The sequence below is a fragment of the Pseudorca crassidens genome, chromosome 2, assembly GCF_039906515.1.
Source record: "Pseudorca crassidens isolate mPseCra1 chromosome 2, mPseCra1.hap1, whole genome shotgun sequence".
Lineage (NCBI taxonomy): Eukaryota > Metazoa > Chordata > Mammalia > Artiodactyla > Delphinidae > Pseudorca > Pseudorca crassidens.
The window spans coordinates 122,041,275-122,058,237 of NC_090297.1; the positions used below are offsets into that span (position 1 = coordinate 122,041,275).

Consider the following 16,963-nt stretch of genomic DNA (forward strand, 5'->3'; position numbering starts at 1 on the left):
CAGAGGAAGGCTCTCGGCTCCTTCGGGAAAGCCAGCTCCAGCACCGGGATCCGAGCGGTGCGCAGGGAGCCGCGTCAGCCTCGACCTGGGCAGCGCCCAGCGGAGGCTGCGGGAAGCGGAGGGAGCCCGGCGCGGGCGGGGAGCGTGCGTCCGTTCGCACAGGCAGCGGGAGGAGGGGCGGCGCGAGCCATGGCTGGGGACAGCGAGCAGACCCTGCAGAACCACCAGCAGCCCAACGGCGGCGAGCCCTTCCTGATCGGCGTTAGCGGGGGCACAGCCAGCGGCAAGGTACGGCGGGGCCCCCGGGCCGCTCTCTCTTCTCCTCCCCACCTCTCCCCACCCCGGCCGGGGCCCGGCGGCGCCGCATGTGGCCGGCGGCCGCGGGCCATGTCAGTTCCTGCAGCCACCGCGTGGCCCGCGCGCCTCCGCTGCTGGCCCCGCTCCAGTGCAGAGTCTTCCCCGCGCAGACTCCGGGCGCCGCGGCAGCGGATGGGCGGCCGGGGACTCGGGCCATCTGAGATTCCAGGGGTACTGCGGCCACCGATCACAGGGCTGGCACGCTCCCCGGCGGCGGTAATTCGTGGCCGGGGTCCTATGGGGGAGGGGCAGAGAAAGCGGATGCTTATTGTTTTGCAAGTCCGTCGTGGGGGAGAGGGCTTTAAGCGGGGTCCTCTACGAATCCCCGGTACACCCGTCTTCCCTCGGCCTGGCGTTGATGTGCTCGCCCGGCGACGCAACCCCGGTACCGGGTGGGAGCGAGCCGGGTAGCCCGACCGGGAGGGCTGCGAGAACGTGACGCGGCGTCCCGGGGAAGGGGAGCCCCACTTGGGCTGGACGCCGGTGCCGGGCACTGCAGAGGTTTTCGGGTAAAATCCCGAGAGCCAAATAGGCGAGGTGACATCAGTGAAATGATCATAGTCGGGGCTTCTCTTTTTGGGGGGTTTTAAGAGGAAACGCGGTCGGCTTCAATGAGAAAGTTGTGCTGGCCCCATGCTCTTAGATGTCTGGGGCCGTACGCGTCTTGCATCCGCGGAAGGAGGTCGTTCTCTGGCTGTCTGACTCCTCTAGGAGCCTGCTTTCTTTGTTTTTTCAGCACGGCAAGGAGAGACTAGGGATATGCTTTCCTAGCTTTGCCCGCGGCTTTTTCTGCAGGTGGAGAAGGGTAGAGTCCTCTCAGATAGTTTTCTTTGCTCCCCTGCCTTTAAGATGTGGCTACTTGTTTACCCTACTGTTACCCTACTGTTTAACAAGTTCATTTGGTGCCCGGGCTCCTCAAGGGGAGCCTGCGAGAAATAGGTGCTGCGCGCTGGGTTTGGCGAGGTGGGATGATGCCTCCTAGGGTCAGGGAGAGCGGAGCAGGAAGGCTGGTTGGCGCCATGAGAAGCGAGCCACGAGGTTTTTGCTCCGGAGCAGACTCTGCCGTAGCCCCTCCTCCATTTTGGTTTTACATTTTTCCCTCCAGGTCTGGACTACTTTGGCGCCCGGGGCCCAGGCACGGCAGCTGGCGCTATGGAACTTCTTTATTGATTAGTTAATCTCGACTGTAGCCCCCAGGGCTTGGGATCTGCCTGCTTTATGTCCCAGAAGTTTATGTTGAATTTGCCCCTGGTTGAATGCCTTTTTTAATTTTTAAAAATTTTACATGTTTTTTATTGGTACTATTACTAGTAAGTCAAAGCCAAACCAGGATGCCAGCTCTTTTAGGAAATGTACCTGTTATATTAGAATTTTCTCAGTCCCCCTCCGCACCCCCCCCCGCCCTTTCCATAGTATATTCGTGTTATGTGGGACCTTTTTTGTTGTTGATGGCCATATTCCCAGCGCTCCTAGCACGATGCCTGGCACATAGTTGGACCCAAATATTAACCTGAGATCCAGCCCTCCTAGGGGAAAGGAGACCGAAACTGGCAGGTGAGTGTAGCATTTAGAAACAAAATGACCTTGGTAATCATCTAAATAATTTAGTCACTACAGAGGTGGAAACTAAGATCCTAAAAGGTGAACTAACTCGCTTCTTATTATTGTGCGTTCCTCAATCATCACCTTTTCTCAGTGGATAATCAGTATAAATGTGTTTTTTCTGTAACGTGTCAAGTAGGAGCTAGGAATGAGCCATTAAGGGAACTCTTAACTCTGCTGTCCCTATTTCTCATCAAGGAGGAAGATACTCCTAAGAAAGGGTCTATTTTCATGCAGTTTTTAAAGCATGTTGTATCTTTTGGGCATTAACAAATACTTTGTCATTGTAAGATTTTATAATTTTTTTGTTATTAAGAAAAAGTCCAAAGGAGCATTGGACTTCAAAAATTCTTTACTGCAGTCAGTTTGCTGCAATTATGTCTTGATTCTTTAGTCCAGTCTTTAGTGCCTTTTCTCCAAGGAATTTGAAGTTTTTGTTTTTTTGTTTTTTTTTTAAAGGATGGTCAGCATTAACAAACTGGACCTCCTTTGGAAGCCTCAAGTCTGAACATTGTGGTACAGGAGGGCCTGGAAGCAAAGTCGATACTCTACCCCCTGCATATTTGCTCTGTGCCTGTTAAAGGAATTTGGGAGAAGGCAAAGGGCCCAAGGACATCAACAAAAAAGGACAGTTTTAGAGCTAGAAGGAACCTCGGAGGCCCTGGAGTCCAACACTTCATCTCATCACTTACGGATGAGAAAAATAATGAATTCAGATCATATATTTGTCCCAGCTATTGGCCTTGTTTAAGAAGAATTGACTAAGGCATGCCCGGAGAACACAAGTTTACACTTTCAACCTGGAAAGGGGCTACTTGGAAATGGCTACAGAATGGTTTCAGAGGTACTTGACCCAAAAGGAAATGGAAATGCAGATTGCTTTGTACTCAGTGGCCTGGCAATATAGATCTTGATTGCTTTCTCCCCTCCTTTATAAGAGAAAACAACTCCCTGTTCAGCTTCTCTTGAGAGCTCTAATTTGTCTCAATGTTGTTGTTGCCCTGAGTTAACAAGTATTTTATCTTAGCCTAAATTAGTTTGGTTGTAGAAGGCAAAAATAGCGATTGTGGTTATATATTACATTTTTGTTTGTTTGTTTTGGCCATGCCACACAGCATGTGGGATCTTAGTTCCCCCACCAGGGATCGAACGCGCACCCCCTGCATTGGAAGCGTAGGGTCTTAACCACTGGACCGCCAGGGAAGTTCCATACATCACATTAAAGTTTGTTTTATACATGAAGATTAATTAGGACTCTAGAGTAAGCTTTGCTAGGCTGACATGGCAAATCATTCTTAAAAACTCACCTTAAAATTGTGGTGGGGGCTTCCCTGGTGGCGCAGTGGTTGAGAGTCCGCCTGCAGATGCAGGGGACACGGGTTCATGCCCCGGTCCGGGAGGATCCCACATGCCGCAGAGCGGCTGGGCCCGTGAGCCATGGCCGCTGAGCCTGCGCGTCCAGAGCCTGTGCTCCGCAACGGGAGAGGCCACAACAGTGAGAGGCCCGCGTACCGCAAAAAAAAAAAAAAAAAAAATCACATTCTCGTATTTCCTCCTAAAGGACAAGTCTAAGAGAGCAAGAAGTAACACTGGATGGGGAAAAAAAACAGTTTAAACTTCTTTACCTGAATATATATCCATGACTTTAAGTGCCATTCCCTCTCCTCTTTATTTTTGCTGTTTACTGCGCTGTGACTTCTTCGCCAATTAAAATAGCTTCTCAGTCTGCACTGCCATCAGAGCGGTCTTCCTTAGTGTAGCTCTGACTGTGCCACTCTCCTTTTTGGAAACCTTGGATGCCTCTTCACTGCCCAGGCTATAGGTCAGATATTTCAGCACAGTGCACATCCCCCTGGCCCCCAAATGTGGTCCCAGACTATTTATTTATTTATTAAAAAATTTTTTTTAAATAAATTTATTTATTTATCTATGGCTGTGTTGGGTCTTCCTTGCTGTGCGTTCAGGCTTTCTCTAGTTGCAGTGAGCGGGGGCTACTCTTTGTTGCAGTGTGTCGGCTTCTCATCGTGGTGGCTTCTCTTGTTGTGGAGCACAGGCTGTAGGCGCGCAGGCTTCAGTAGTTGTGGCTTGCGGGCTGATAGAGCACAGGCTCAGTAGTTGTGACGCATGGGTTTAGTTGCTCCTCGGCATGTGAGATCTTCCCGGACCAGGGCTCAAATTCTGTGTCCCCTGCATTGGCAGGCAGATTTCTAACCACTGTGCCACCAGGGAAGTCCCACCAGACTATTTTTCCACTCTTGTCCCGCTTCCCCACACCCAAATGCACACACACACATCTGTGGAACTTCTTTCATTTATACTTTTGCTTCTGGTCTTCTCTCTGGAATGGCCTCTAATCCTTTCAAGGTTTCAGTTTTGTTAATACTTCCCTCAGGGAACTTTGTTATCCATTTTCTTAATCAGAATTATTTTTTGTCTCTAATGCTTCCATAGTTTCACCACATTTTGCCTAGTGCTGGGGTTATTTGTTGACTGCTTCCCCCGCTATAGTAAAAGTTCTATAAGAGCGCCTCATTTATTTCTGCCTTAATGACCATTACAGTGTTTGATACAGTGTTTGTTGAACTGAGTTAGGCAGACCATCATTTGTAATTATCCTTTTATTCTTTTAATTCATAAGACTATTTGAATTAGGCTTTGAAGCCACAGTTGAAACCATGTTTAACTGTGCTATTCGTGTTGCAGTGACTAGACAGTAAAAAACCCCGCTGAACCCTAATACTGTACATTGGTATTGCTTATTCAGAGCCTAGCATTTAATTAGTATGTACTAAATGAACATTTGTTGAATGTCATTGTGAAGAATACTGTATTATGAGGAAGTCAGGTCGTAAGGAAATATGAGAGAAAGTCTGTCAGTATTTTATAGTTGCAAGCTGCTTAAACAGCTCATCAAGCCAATTTATCATTAAAGCATTTCCTTATCTCTTCCTTTTGAAGTGGGGCAGGTGTCTTCCCCACTGATGGATAACACTGGAAGGTGTTAGGAGAATTTTTGACTTGCCTGAGGTCATGTAGCTAGTAAGTGATAGAACTTGGATTGGAATCCAGGTTTTTCCTTTACTAAAGCTATGCCTGTTTTGAACTTTCTCCACAAGCAGGGACCAGCCCTCGGACGTATTTTGAGGGAGGTCAGTAGGACAGTGTATGAATAATACAGACCAAGAGAGGACATTGCAGTCCCCTCAGAGGTGGGGGCTGTCACCTCAGCTCTGCCTGACCATGAGTCAGCATCTGCTTTTGGAGCGCTCTGGAATGCTCCCTGGACCTCCGGCTCCGACTCCCATTGCTGGGTTCCTGGAACCTCGGCAGCCATCCCCATCCGGCCAGATCACTCATTCCGCACCCTCCCTCCATCAGGTGCTCCCAGAACCATGGGACTGCTTTGGTTCTTTTGCTGTTTTTCTCGGAGCTGGCATTGTCTGCTTTGTACCGCCTCAAGCTGCTGCCTGGGAGGTCTGACGGGATCTGGCCCTGCTGACCTCCTGCCACTCTCCCCTTTGCTCTCGATTCCAGCCACATCCCCAGCTTGGCCCATCATGTTTCCCCCTGCCCAGGGCTCTTCACACTTGCTGTTTGCTCTGCCTGAAATTCCCCTCTTGTTCACTGTGCCAGTGCCTAGCACATGCCTGCCAGAATGAAGCCCAAGCAGCAGGTCTTGCTGCTGCTGCCTTTCCTCAGCTGCTGCCTCATTTCTTGTTGGAAAGTCTTTGAAGTGTGTTTCTGATGCACACTGTCTGTGGTCACCTAACTCCAGCTCAGTGTACCTGTAGCATTTGCTTAGGTCTTCTGCCTGATATTATTTCTTTCTTATTTTTTTTAAACATTCCCACCAACAGTGTAGGAGGGTTCCCTTTTCTCCAGCATTTGTTGTTTGTAGACTTTTTGATGATGGCCATTCGGACCAATGTGAGGTGTGATACCTCATTGTAGTTTTGATGTACATTTCTTTAATAATTAGTGATATTGAGCATCTTTTCATGTGCCTGTTGGCTATCTGTATGTCTTCTTTGGAGAAATGTCTATTTAGGTTTTCTGCCCATTTTTTGATTTTTTTTTTATATTGAGTTGTATGAGCTGTTTATATAATTTTGGAAATTAATCCCTTGTCAGTTGCATCATTTGCAAATATTTTCTCCCATTCTGTAAGTTGTCTATTCTTTTTTCTTTTTTTTAAAATTATCTTTTGAGTTATGTTGCTTTATATATATATATTTATTTATTTATTTTAAGATTTCATTTTATTTATTTTTGGCTGCGTTGGGTCTTCATTGCTGCGCGCGGGCTTTCTCTAGGTGTGGTGAGCAGGGGCTACTCTTGGTTGCGGTGAGCAGGCTTCTCATTGCGGTGGCTTCTCTTGTTGCGGAGCACGGGCTCTAGGCATGCGGGCTTCAGTAGTTGTGGCTCGCGGGCTTTAGGGTGCAGGCTCAGCAGTTGTGACACATGGGCTTAGTTGCTCCACGGCATGTGGGATCTTCCTGGACCAGGGCTCGAACCTGTGTCCCCTGCATTGGCAGGGGGATTCTTATCCACTGCACCACCAGGGAAGTCCTGTAGGTTGTCTTTTCATTGATATTATTTCTTTGTTGAGTCTTGCTCTCATGAGGTCCTGTGATGGAGACAGGTTGTGTTTGGGAATTTCATGGCTGAAGACCTGGCCTTTTTTGCTAGTGGGATCTGAGATGGTGCTGTTGGAATTGCTTAAGATCTCTAAGGTCTTTTAGACGTGTGTCTCAATTTTTTAAATCAATAAAAACGTTTGAATGTATATTCTGTGTGTGTGTGTGTGTGTGTGTGTGTGTGTTTATGTGCTTTCTTGTCCATTAAACTTTTTATCATTAAACCAATTTATCATTAAAGCATTTGATCATCTTGTTATTGTAATGTGTCATGTATCTGAATATGCAAATTATGTAAGTATAATCAATGTAATTAAAAACAAAAATAGGGATAATGAAAAGATAAGAAAAATGAGATAAACACTTAAAATTGTGGTTTCTTTAGCAGTATAAAGACTTTTGGTTCTTACTGAATGTTTTATTTTTAAAAATCTTATTTCAAATGTGGTGATTCATGAATCTTGGATGATCTTGGTGATATTACTCTTAGTGATAATATAAGGCTGAAAGTTTGGTTCTAAGTTAAGTATCATGAATCTTGATTTCATGACTGTATTTTAAAAAGTTATTCCCCAAAATGATCCAAGTACAGGAAACTCATCCTTTGCAGTATTTATAAAATCATGAGAGTCCCATCCCCCAATTATGCAGCTAGAAAATTTTCATCGTCCTTGTTGTCCATCAGCTGTTTTTGCAAACCAAGATGCTCCATTTAATGTTTTCTTTCTTTTTTTTTATACAGCAGGTTCTTATTAGTTATCCATTTTATACATATTAGTGTATATATGTCAATCCCAGTCTCCCAGTTCATCCCACCACCACCATCCCGTGTGATCACACATTTCATTTTGGTGGAGCATTCATTTTCACAATAATAGTGACAGAAGATTCTACCACTTGCTTTTTGTATGACTTGTGGCACATTACTGTAGAGCTTTGGTAAGGTAAGAATTTTGCCTGGTACATACATGGTAGAAGCATAAGAATTTTGTGTGTGTGTTGTTGAAGTTGAGTTGTGCTTCTTTATTACTTTAATGAGGCTGGAAGTATGCTGTCTGGTCTGATATCCATACCTCCCTTCCCCTCAGCTGAAGAGCTGTTTTGTCATATCTCAGGAAACATCCTCTGTTTGTTTGCCTGTCCTGTAGGCAGTCCGGAGTTCTGCAGTTGTCTGTAGGATTGCCTCCTCCCGCATGGTGGAGGGTGAGCTCTGTCTCTGTGCAGGTTGGTAGTCTCTCTCAGGCTCTACACAGAGCTTGTAGTAGAATGGGATGCTAAGAGTGCTGACCTGTGATTTTGGACTATGGTCTTTAAACATGTTTGCATCCATTTCTGCTAAGAGAATTTTGGAGAATTCTTTATCCCTGTCACATGGTTTTGACATCAGTTTCTTTTATCACATGAGTAAAGAGTAGCAAAATATGTAATTTCTGATATAGTGTAAATGTTGACGTTTTAAAATAATTGTTTCCTTCTCTTAAATGTGCTCTAAATACTGTAATAATTTGACCTATTACCATCCATTTAAGAAATACATGAATAAGCTCTTCATTGAATCAGAAATGTTAATTTTTCATTTTTTTCTCCTTGAAATCTTATTTCAATTCCACTTCCTCCACAAAATGTTAATTTGTTTTTGTGCTTGAAAATTTTTTATCGATCACTCTGTCATCCTTCTGCAACAGAAATATGTATGTACATTGGAATGATCTTTATTTCCTGTTCTCATAAGTCTCTTCAGTGTTTATTTCCTTTGGATTGCATCAGTATGGTTATTAGCATAAATTAATCAGATCAAGTAGATATACATTTTGGTAAGTAATTAGACGCAAAAGGTAGAATTATGTTGGAAAGCAACTTGATGAGACAGGTGGAGCTCCCCCACCCAATTACTTCATGTATTGGGGGATGATTACTACTTAATGCTAGAATAAGATGTTTTGCTTGTTTAGATGTAAACTTTGAGAAACCTTGTTGACGTAAGTAGATGGGAATGGAAGAACTTTTGTTATATCAAGGTCACCCAGTTTTCATCTTTCTATTTATATGTCAGAACCTGATGTGTATTTATGAATCAGCCAGCTTGCCACCCACCTCCCTTTAATTTTATCGAAAGCAGAAAACTGGAAACCTCCAGAATTGTAAAAGCATTTGTTACCCACTCGTTGGGTCATTCACTTTTTAGTAACGGCACTAGTATCTCAAATCAGTGTATGGCCACTAATTTAGGAAACTTGCATTCCGGTCCAACTTTGCCAGTTACTTATTAGGTATATTCATCTATAGAAGAGGGTCCTTTCAGCTCTTAGTGTTTCACAATTCCACAGCTTGCCTTGAGTATCCTATAATTGTTTTCTCACTACCGGTCACACAGATCAAGTACTTTTCAAATCTTCACCTCCGAACCTCTATGACGCGGTTGGCATTTGTCATCTTTTGGTGGGGTTCTGAGGCACTGTCAACTCTTGGCCCTTGCCAACATCCACCTGAACTGGATTTCTCGTAGGTCCTGGGGCCCTGTGTGCTTCCTCTCACAGATAGATGTTGCTTCTTTTCCCTAGAGTTCCTTCCTCCCTGAATCCTCCTTCCTTTTCCTTACCCAGATAGCCCCTGCTCATCTTTCCGTTGGTGTCTCTGTCTCCTAGGCAGTCCTCCTAGGCTGGCATGATTGAGTGTCCCTCTGCTGTGCTGCTAAGTGTCCTACCAGACCTCCGTTGTAGAATTCTCCCCCACCCAGGGCAGTCCTTGTCTTCGTCTCTAGACGGAGCTCTCAGCATCAGGGACTATGTTTACCACACTGTTGCCTGAGTGAGGCTCACACGTGGGCTAACAACAGTCTGTGTGAGTTCTCAGTAAGTGTTTGTTAAATAACCAAACATTAAGGACTCATCTGTAACTCCCTGACATCTTCACTTAGATGTATAACAGGAATCTCAATACGTCCAATATTTAAGTCCTTGCGCTTCTCTCAGATGTGCTCAACCTGCAGCCTTCCCCATCTTAGTTGACATTTTCAGCCTTCTAGTTGCTCAGGCCTAAGACTTTGGAGCCATTCTTGACTCCTCTTATGTTCACTTGTATCCAGTCCATTAAGGAATCTTGTTGACCCTACCTCCTTACCTACATGTCCACAATCTGACCACTTTTCATCTCCACTGCTTCCACTCTGATCCAAGCCACCAGCATCTCTCAGCTGGGTCACTGCAGTAGAATCCTGACTCATCTCCCTGATCTACTCTTGTCTTCTGTCTATACTCTGTTCTCATCGTAGCAGCCAGAGTGATTCTGTTAAAATGAAGGAAGGTTGGGCTTCCCTAGTGGTGCAGTGGTTGAGAGTCTGCCTGCCGATGCTGGGGACACGGGTTCGTGCCCCGGTCCAGGAAGATCCCACGTGCCGCGGAGCGGCTGGGCCCATGAGCCATGGCCGCTGGGCCTGCGCGTCCGGAGCCTGTGCTCCGCAACAGGAGAGGCCACAGCAGTGAGAGGCCCATGTACCGCAAAAAAAAAAAAAATGAAGGAAGGTTGATTAGCAGTTTCCCTGCTTCTGCTCACAACCTTGCAGTAGCTTCCCATTTTACTCTCAATAAAAGCCAAAGTCCTTACAAAGATCCACAGGGTCCTACAAATGGGCCTTTGCATTGGCTGTTCATTCTGTGGGGACAGCACTTCCTTCAGACATCGGAATAGTTAACTCTCTCACCTCCTTGGTCACCTTATTTAGAATTGCACCCAGTAGACACTCAAATATTTGTTGAATCAATGGATGAAGAGTGCGTTATTTCCTTGCTCAGTTATCCCTTCTAATACTAGTTTTCAGCACTTAAACCCAGTTGCTTTGGCTGTTGCTGGGAGATCACTGTCCCTTTGCTGGTCACATTTGTACTTCCTCTTGGACATCACTTTACCAGGATAGGATTGTGGGCACATTGCCAACCACAGAGCTCGGCGTCAGTGTACATTCTAGATGGCTTCGGTGCCTGTTTAATGGCGCATTTAAAAAATATATAATGAACGTTAATATCTCGCTGTCAAATTCATATTAGGGATGCCACCTAATTTTGTTTAATGAAATGCTTGTTGATATGAACTAGATTTTTACTTTAACTCAAGAAATGCTAGAAGAGTAGATCTTTTAAACCAAAACGATTATCTTCTCTATCTTAGAGGAAGGTAGATGCATCATCTTTTGAGAAAAACTCTCTCTGCTTTGGGCAGCTTGCATTCCTCTGAATATAGGCCTTTCATAGCATGGATTGGAGTTGCAGAAGTGCTGAGCAGAGCCATAGGGTGGGAAAACATGGTTGCTTTTTAGGTTCTTTTGAGTTTAGTGTGGCTTGTAGGCAACAGAGTGTGTCCTTACTGAATTAGAGAGATTCGACATGACAGACACTGTCCAAAGCTATGTGTGTAATTTTGTATTGTCCCATTGGGGTTATTAGTGTTCTTCCTTTCATCAACACAGATGAGACATAATTATATGTATTACAAACTTTAGTTTCTGCTGTAAAACAGCAGTGTTAAGATCTGAGATGCTACTATTTAAAATGTTTTCTCTTTTTCGACAAAAGAAATGCAGATACTTTGTAAACTGAAACAGTTGAGGTCTTCACTGCTCTAGTAAATTTATGATAGGACTGATAATAAGTAGTTCTGCGCAGGAATAGAACTTGGAACCCGGGGCAAATACCCAGGAGCCACGGGTAGCCTGCCGCATCTGTGCAGCTCATGAGTTAGCACCTCTACCAACAGGTGCATTGGAATCAGCCTGGCATTTATCAAAGCAGCTGTGGTATGACTGCCCTTTGTCTCAGTGGAAGGTTTCTTTTCTTTTTTTTTAATTTTTATTTTTTTGGCTGTGTTGGGTCTTCATTGCTGCGCGGGGTCTTTCTCTAGTTGCGGCGGGTGGGGGCTCTTCTTCCTTGTAGTGCGTGGGCTTCTCATTGCGGTGGCTTCTCTTGTTGCGGAGCACGGGCTTCACTAGTTGCAGCACATAGGTTCAGTAGTTGCAGCATGTGTGCTCTAGAGCGCAGGCTCAGTAGTTGCGGCGCACGGGCTTAGTTGCTCTGCGGCATGTGGGATCTTCCTGGACCAGGGATCAAACCCGTGTCCCCTGCATTGGCAGGCAGATTCTTAACCACTGCACCAGCAGGGAAGTCCCAGTGGAGGGTTTCTGAGGACCTGTTTCTGTTGTATGGTGTATTGGTTGTCCGCGCAAACTTTCTCCAGAATTTCTCCAGTAGTTGAGTTTGGTGAGGAGATTGGTTAAGAGCCCTACTGTTTCAGGTGGGCTGCATTTCCTGGGGACCTGTTGATTTTTCTAATGAGCTAAAACATGCATTAAAAGTTTATTTTATTTTATTTTATTGAAGTACAGTTGATTCACAATGTTGTGTTAATTTCTGCTGTACAGCAAAGTGATTCATTTATACATATATTTATACATTCTTTTTCATATTGTTTTCCATTATGGTTTGTCACAGGATATTGAATAGAGTTCCCTGTGCTATACAGTCAGACCTTGTTGTTTATTCATTCTATATATAATAGTTTGCATCTGTTGATCTCAAATTCCCAATCTTTCCTCCCCCCCACCCCCCCTTGGCAACCACAAGTCTGTTCTCTGTGTCTTTGAGTCTGTTTCTGTTTCATAGATAAGTTCATTTGTGTCATATTTTAGATTCCACATGTAAATGATATCATATGGTATTTGTCTTTGTCTGACTTCACTTAGCATGATAACTCTAGGTCCATCCATGTTGCTGCAAATGACATTATTTCATTCTTTTTTATGGATGAGTAGTATTCCATTGTATATTCGTACCACATCTTTATTCATTAATATGTCGATAGACGTTTAGGTTGTAAAACATGCTATTTTAATTAGTCAGTGGCTTCATTTTCCTCTACCCCCCTTGTAGAGAAAGTAAAATTTTTTTTTAATATTATTAATTAATTTATTTTGGTTGTGCTGGGTCTTAGTTGCGGTGTGCGGGCTCCTTAGTTGCCACACATGAACTCCTTAGCTGTGGCATGCATGTGGGATCTAGTTCCCTGACCAGGACCGGGCCCCCTGCATTGGGAGCATGGAGTCTTAACCACTGCACCACCAGGGAAGTCCTGAGAAAGTAAACCTCTGAAAGCATAAGTAGCAGATGACGGAGTGACACATAGCAATTGAATAAGGGGCAGTGAGTATTCTTCTGAAGGCATTGCAGGCAGAGCCCTCCTTGTGTGACTCTGGAGGACACAAGCTAGAGGCTGTGCTGGATTGACCATTTGGGTTCCGGAGGGACACGATCACGGGACGTCATGCTGGAAGTGGAAAAGCTTGTGTTTTGTACATCTGAGAAAAGCTAATCCCCAGCCTGCCATGAGGCTCCTTTTGCAGGTCTTTGTGGGGTTCAAGGTCTTGGTGTGATAGAATCAAAGCTTTATGATGTCTCTCCTTGCAGCAGGGATTGCAGTAGATCTCCAGTAGGTCCAGACAGCTCGATGGGCTTTGGAGTCAGCGTGCTTGTGTTAACGTCCCAGTTCCACCACTCTTCATCTGTTTCTTCTGAACCCCTTTCTCCATCTGTGAAAAGGAGATCATGTCTCGTTTGGAGAGTTGCTAGGATTCCATGGGAAGGAGCAGAAGTACATACATTGCAGGGAGTCTACAGGGGACCTGTTCGCCTGCACCGTGGTTCCTGCTCTGCAGCAGCCGTGCTGTCACTGCAGGCTCTTTGGCCATCCTGCTGACACTTCTGACCAGCACGGCTCCCTGAGCACATGAGCCTGGTGCTGTCCAGGCGTTGCGGTGTTGATAGTGATGAGGACCCATTTGGGCATTGTGATTCCTACCTGCTAACCGTGGTGCTGTCTCCTTGAGGCCATGGCCTGTCCTCTTTTCTGATAAGGCCATGACTAGTCAGATGTTGACTTCTCAGTGTTCTTTTTCTCATCCCCAACTTGCTGGAGGCCTTAGCGATCCTGTTCTGTAGCTGTTAAGATGGACTTGTTTTATAAAGTGTAGTTATGGGGGGAAAAAAAGCAATTAATTAACATACCTTTTTTTTTTTGGCTGTGCCACGTGGCTTGTGGGAACTTAGTTCCCTGACCAGGGATCAAACCTGCGCCCCCTGAAATAGAAGCATGGAGTCCTAACTGCTGGACCGCCCGCCAGGGAATTCCCTAACGTTACTTTCTTTTATTTCTTTTGCGGTACGCGGGCCTCTCACTGTTGTGGCCTCTCCCATTGCGGAGCACAGGCTCCGGACGCGCAGGCTCAGCGGCCATGGCTCACGGGCCCAGCCGCTCCGCGGCATGTGGGATCTTCCTGGACCGGGGCATGAACCCGTGTCCCCAGCATCGGCAGGCGGACTCTCAACCACTGCGCCACCAGGGAAGCCCCTAACATTACTTTCTTAAAAAAAAAAAACAAAAACCCTTTTAATTAAAAATACAACATACAGGAATGGGTGTAAATTACAAGTGTGTGGTTCAGTGAATTAATCACAAAGTGACTGCACCTGTGTAGGTACTCGCCCAAGTTAAGAAATATATTGTGACCAGCATCACTGCAAGTTCCTTGCCATCACTACCCTCCTGTCAATTGTCTCTTGATTGTCTGCTAGATGCGAGGCAGTGTTTCATAGCTGTAGAGTTACCACGTATGACTTGTGGGACTCTAGGAACTTGGTCTAGTATAGGAGATACATGCATATGAAAATAAAGCCACTGACGCTTTCACCCTTGTCTGCCTCTGAGAGAAAAGGTCGTGTCTTCCATTCATTGGTTCATTCTGTAAATATTTATTGATTTCTGACAAAGGGCCAGGCACACTGTTAAGTACTGGGACCACAACAGTGATTAGATAAAGCCCTTGACCTCGTGGGGCTCACATGTCTAGGTCTGACTCACGGGTGCTAACCTACTACCCAACCACGTGGTAGGTGTTTAATAAATGTCTTCCAAACCCAACTAAATATAATCCCTTTACTCTTCTCCTATGGCATTTACCCTTTTGTAGTACTGTGCTCAGCTGTTAGACCTCTGACTTTTTCCCCCCCGTATTTTAAAGCATTTTTATTTATTTATTTTTGAGATATAGTTGACTTATAGTATTATATTAGATCAGGTGTACAATATAGCAATTCAAAATTTTTGTAGACTATACTCCATTTATAGTTACTGTAAAATATTGGCTATAATCCCTGTGCTGTACAACATATCCTCGAAGCTTATTTATTCTATTCATAGCAGTTGGTACCTCTTAATACTCTACCCCTATCTTATCGCTCCCCGCTTCCCTCTCCACACTGGTAACCACTAGTTCTCTCTATCTGTGAGTCTGTGGGTTTTTTTCTGTTATATTCACTAGTTTGTCTTATTTTTTAGATTCGACATATAAGTGATAACATACGGTATTTGTCTTTCTCTAACTTATTTCACTAAGCATGATACCCTCCAGGTCCATCCAAGACCTCTGACTTCCAGATTCCAGGATCCTGGAATGCAGGTTGTCCATCTTTGTATTCCTAGTCTCTTGCATAGAAAGGACTTCGGTCTGATTATTGAAGGTGTGACAAGTGCCGAATAAATGGTACAGTCAGCAAGTGTTGTCAGAAGTTAAGAGGAGTTGGAGAATGTTAACGGCTATGGTAAAGCTTTTCTTGCTAAAGTCACCAATAATCACCTGGTCCCTAAGGCCCGTTAAAGCTGTTGATTCCTTAGTTTACTCTTCTGTAACAATTGACAATGACCAATTCCTCTGACGAACGTTTCTTTTTTTAATTAATTTATTTTTTTACTTTTGGCTGCCTTGGGTCTTCGTTGCTGCACGCGGGCTTTCTCTGGTTGCCGCGAGCGGGGGCTGCTCTTGGTTGCGGTGAGCAGACTTATCATTAATCGAGGTGGCTTGCCTTGTTGCAGAGCACGGGCTCTAGGTGTGCGAGCTCAGTAGTTGTGGCACGTGGGCTCAGTAGTCATGGCTCGTGGGCTCTAGAGCGCAGGCTCAGTAGTCGTGGCACATGGGCTTAGTTGCTCTGAGGCATGTGGGATCTTCGCAGACCAGGGCATGAACGCATGTCCCCTGCATCGGCAGGCGGATTCTTAACCTCTGCGCCACCAAGGAAGTCCCTGGGGAAAGTTTTTAGATTTTACCACTCTAGGCTGACTTTCTTCCTGTCTCATGGTTCTTCCATTTCTGAGGGTTTTTTTCTGCCTGTGAATGTGTCATGCCTCAGAACCCCCTCCTTAGCTCACTGGTTTGTACCCTCTGCATACTCTGTATCCTCCATTTGTTGGTGACTCCCAGGTGATTTCTTGCCCTGAGCCTGTTCCTGGGTTCCTTTCCCACTTATCCAGCTGTCTCCTGGGCATTGCCCTTTGATGTTCATGAACTAAGTTTATTCAGGACTAGACACCTAGTCACTAGTACCCAGTCTCAACTGCTTCCAGCCACAGGTGCTGCACTACCCATATTTTCCCTCCGCAGAAATGCATGGGAAAGAAACCTCAAGTCATCTCTCTCCAGCGCTCCTCCATCCTCCCACACCCTTCCTGGCTCCTGGGGTCCCACCAGTTCTACTTGCTGAATTTCCCTTGGAATTACCCCCACCCTCCCTCGCCTGCATCCATCATTTCTTGCCTGGATAACTCTCCAGTGGTTGACTTCCCAGCCGCCAATCTGGACTTCTTTCAAGACATTCTCCACACTGTTGCTAGAGTGATCATGCCTGTCACTCCCCAGAAATGCTTTAGTGGCTCTTCTTTGCCTTCAGTCTTGCTGTCAGCATTGCCTCCCACCTAAGCAATGGTTTAGTCTCTCCAGGCTTACTTCCTGTTTCTCCCCATACATACACCATGCCTGTCCTTTCCAACCCAGATGTCAGTTCCCAGATCTTGGACGGCTCACCTCCACACCTCTGGACGTGTGGCTGCTGCTTCTTCACATGTTGTCCCCTCCCCTTTTGTCCAGTCCCTTCAAAGCCCTGGGAGGTGTTCTCTGGCCGTCCACTGTGCTCTGAATTGAGGTTCCGATCCTGTGTTCTCTTCCCTCTAGCACGCTGTTCGCTGTTTGCTTATTTTTCTTCCCAGCAGACTGAGTTTTAAAAGCAAAGTCTTTCATCTCTACTATACCTAGAATATCATAGGTATGAGGGTTTTCTTTGTTTTTGTTTGTTTTGTTTTTTGCTTTGCTACGAGTGTAGGGTTGAGTTATGTATGGGTTCACCTGGATAATTTTTTTTTTTTCATTCTAACATCAGAATTTGAGATCTGAAAAGTTAATCTCACATATATATAGTTCTTGGTTGGTGTGGCACAGATGTTCATGGCAGTTGCTCTCTGCAGAGCTGAACATTAAACTAGTGTTGGTAGGAAGT

At 45.3% G+C, this 16,963-nt stretch overlaps 1 protein-coding gene across 2 annotated transcripts in view; it reads left to right on the top strand.

Annotated features, from left to right (window-relative positions):
• The first annotated feature begins 156 nt into the window (after window positions 1-156).
• Window positions 157-16,963, top strand: part of UCK2 (uridine-cytidine kinase 2) — a 74,310-nt gene continuing 57,503 nt past the window's right edge. The window contains exon 1 of one of the 2 annotated variants that reach the window (XM_067728513.1): window positions 157-288. In XM_067728513.1, coding sequence (XP_067584614.1) covers window positions 190-288 — 99 coding nt within the window. In that variant the 5' untranslated portion in view covers window positions 157-189. Of the gene's footprint in view, window positions 289-387; window positions 574-16,963 lie in introns of those variants that run through there. The other variant, XM_067728512.1, reaches the window with a different exon arrangement.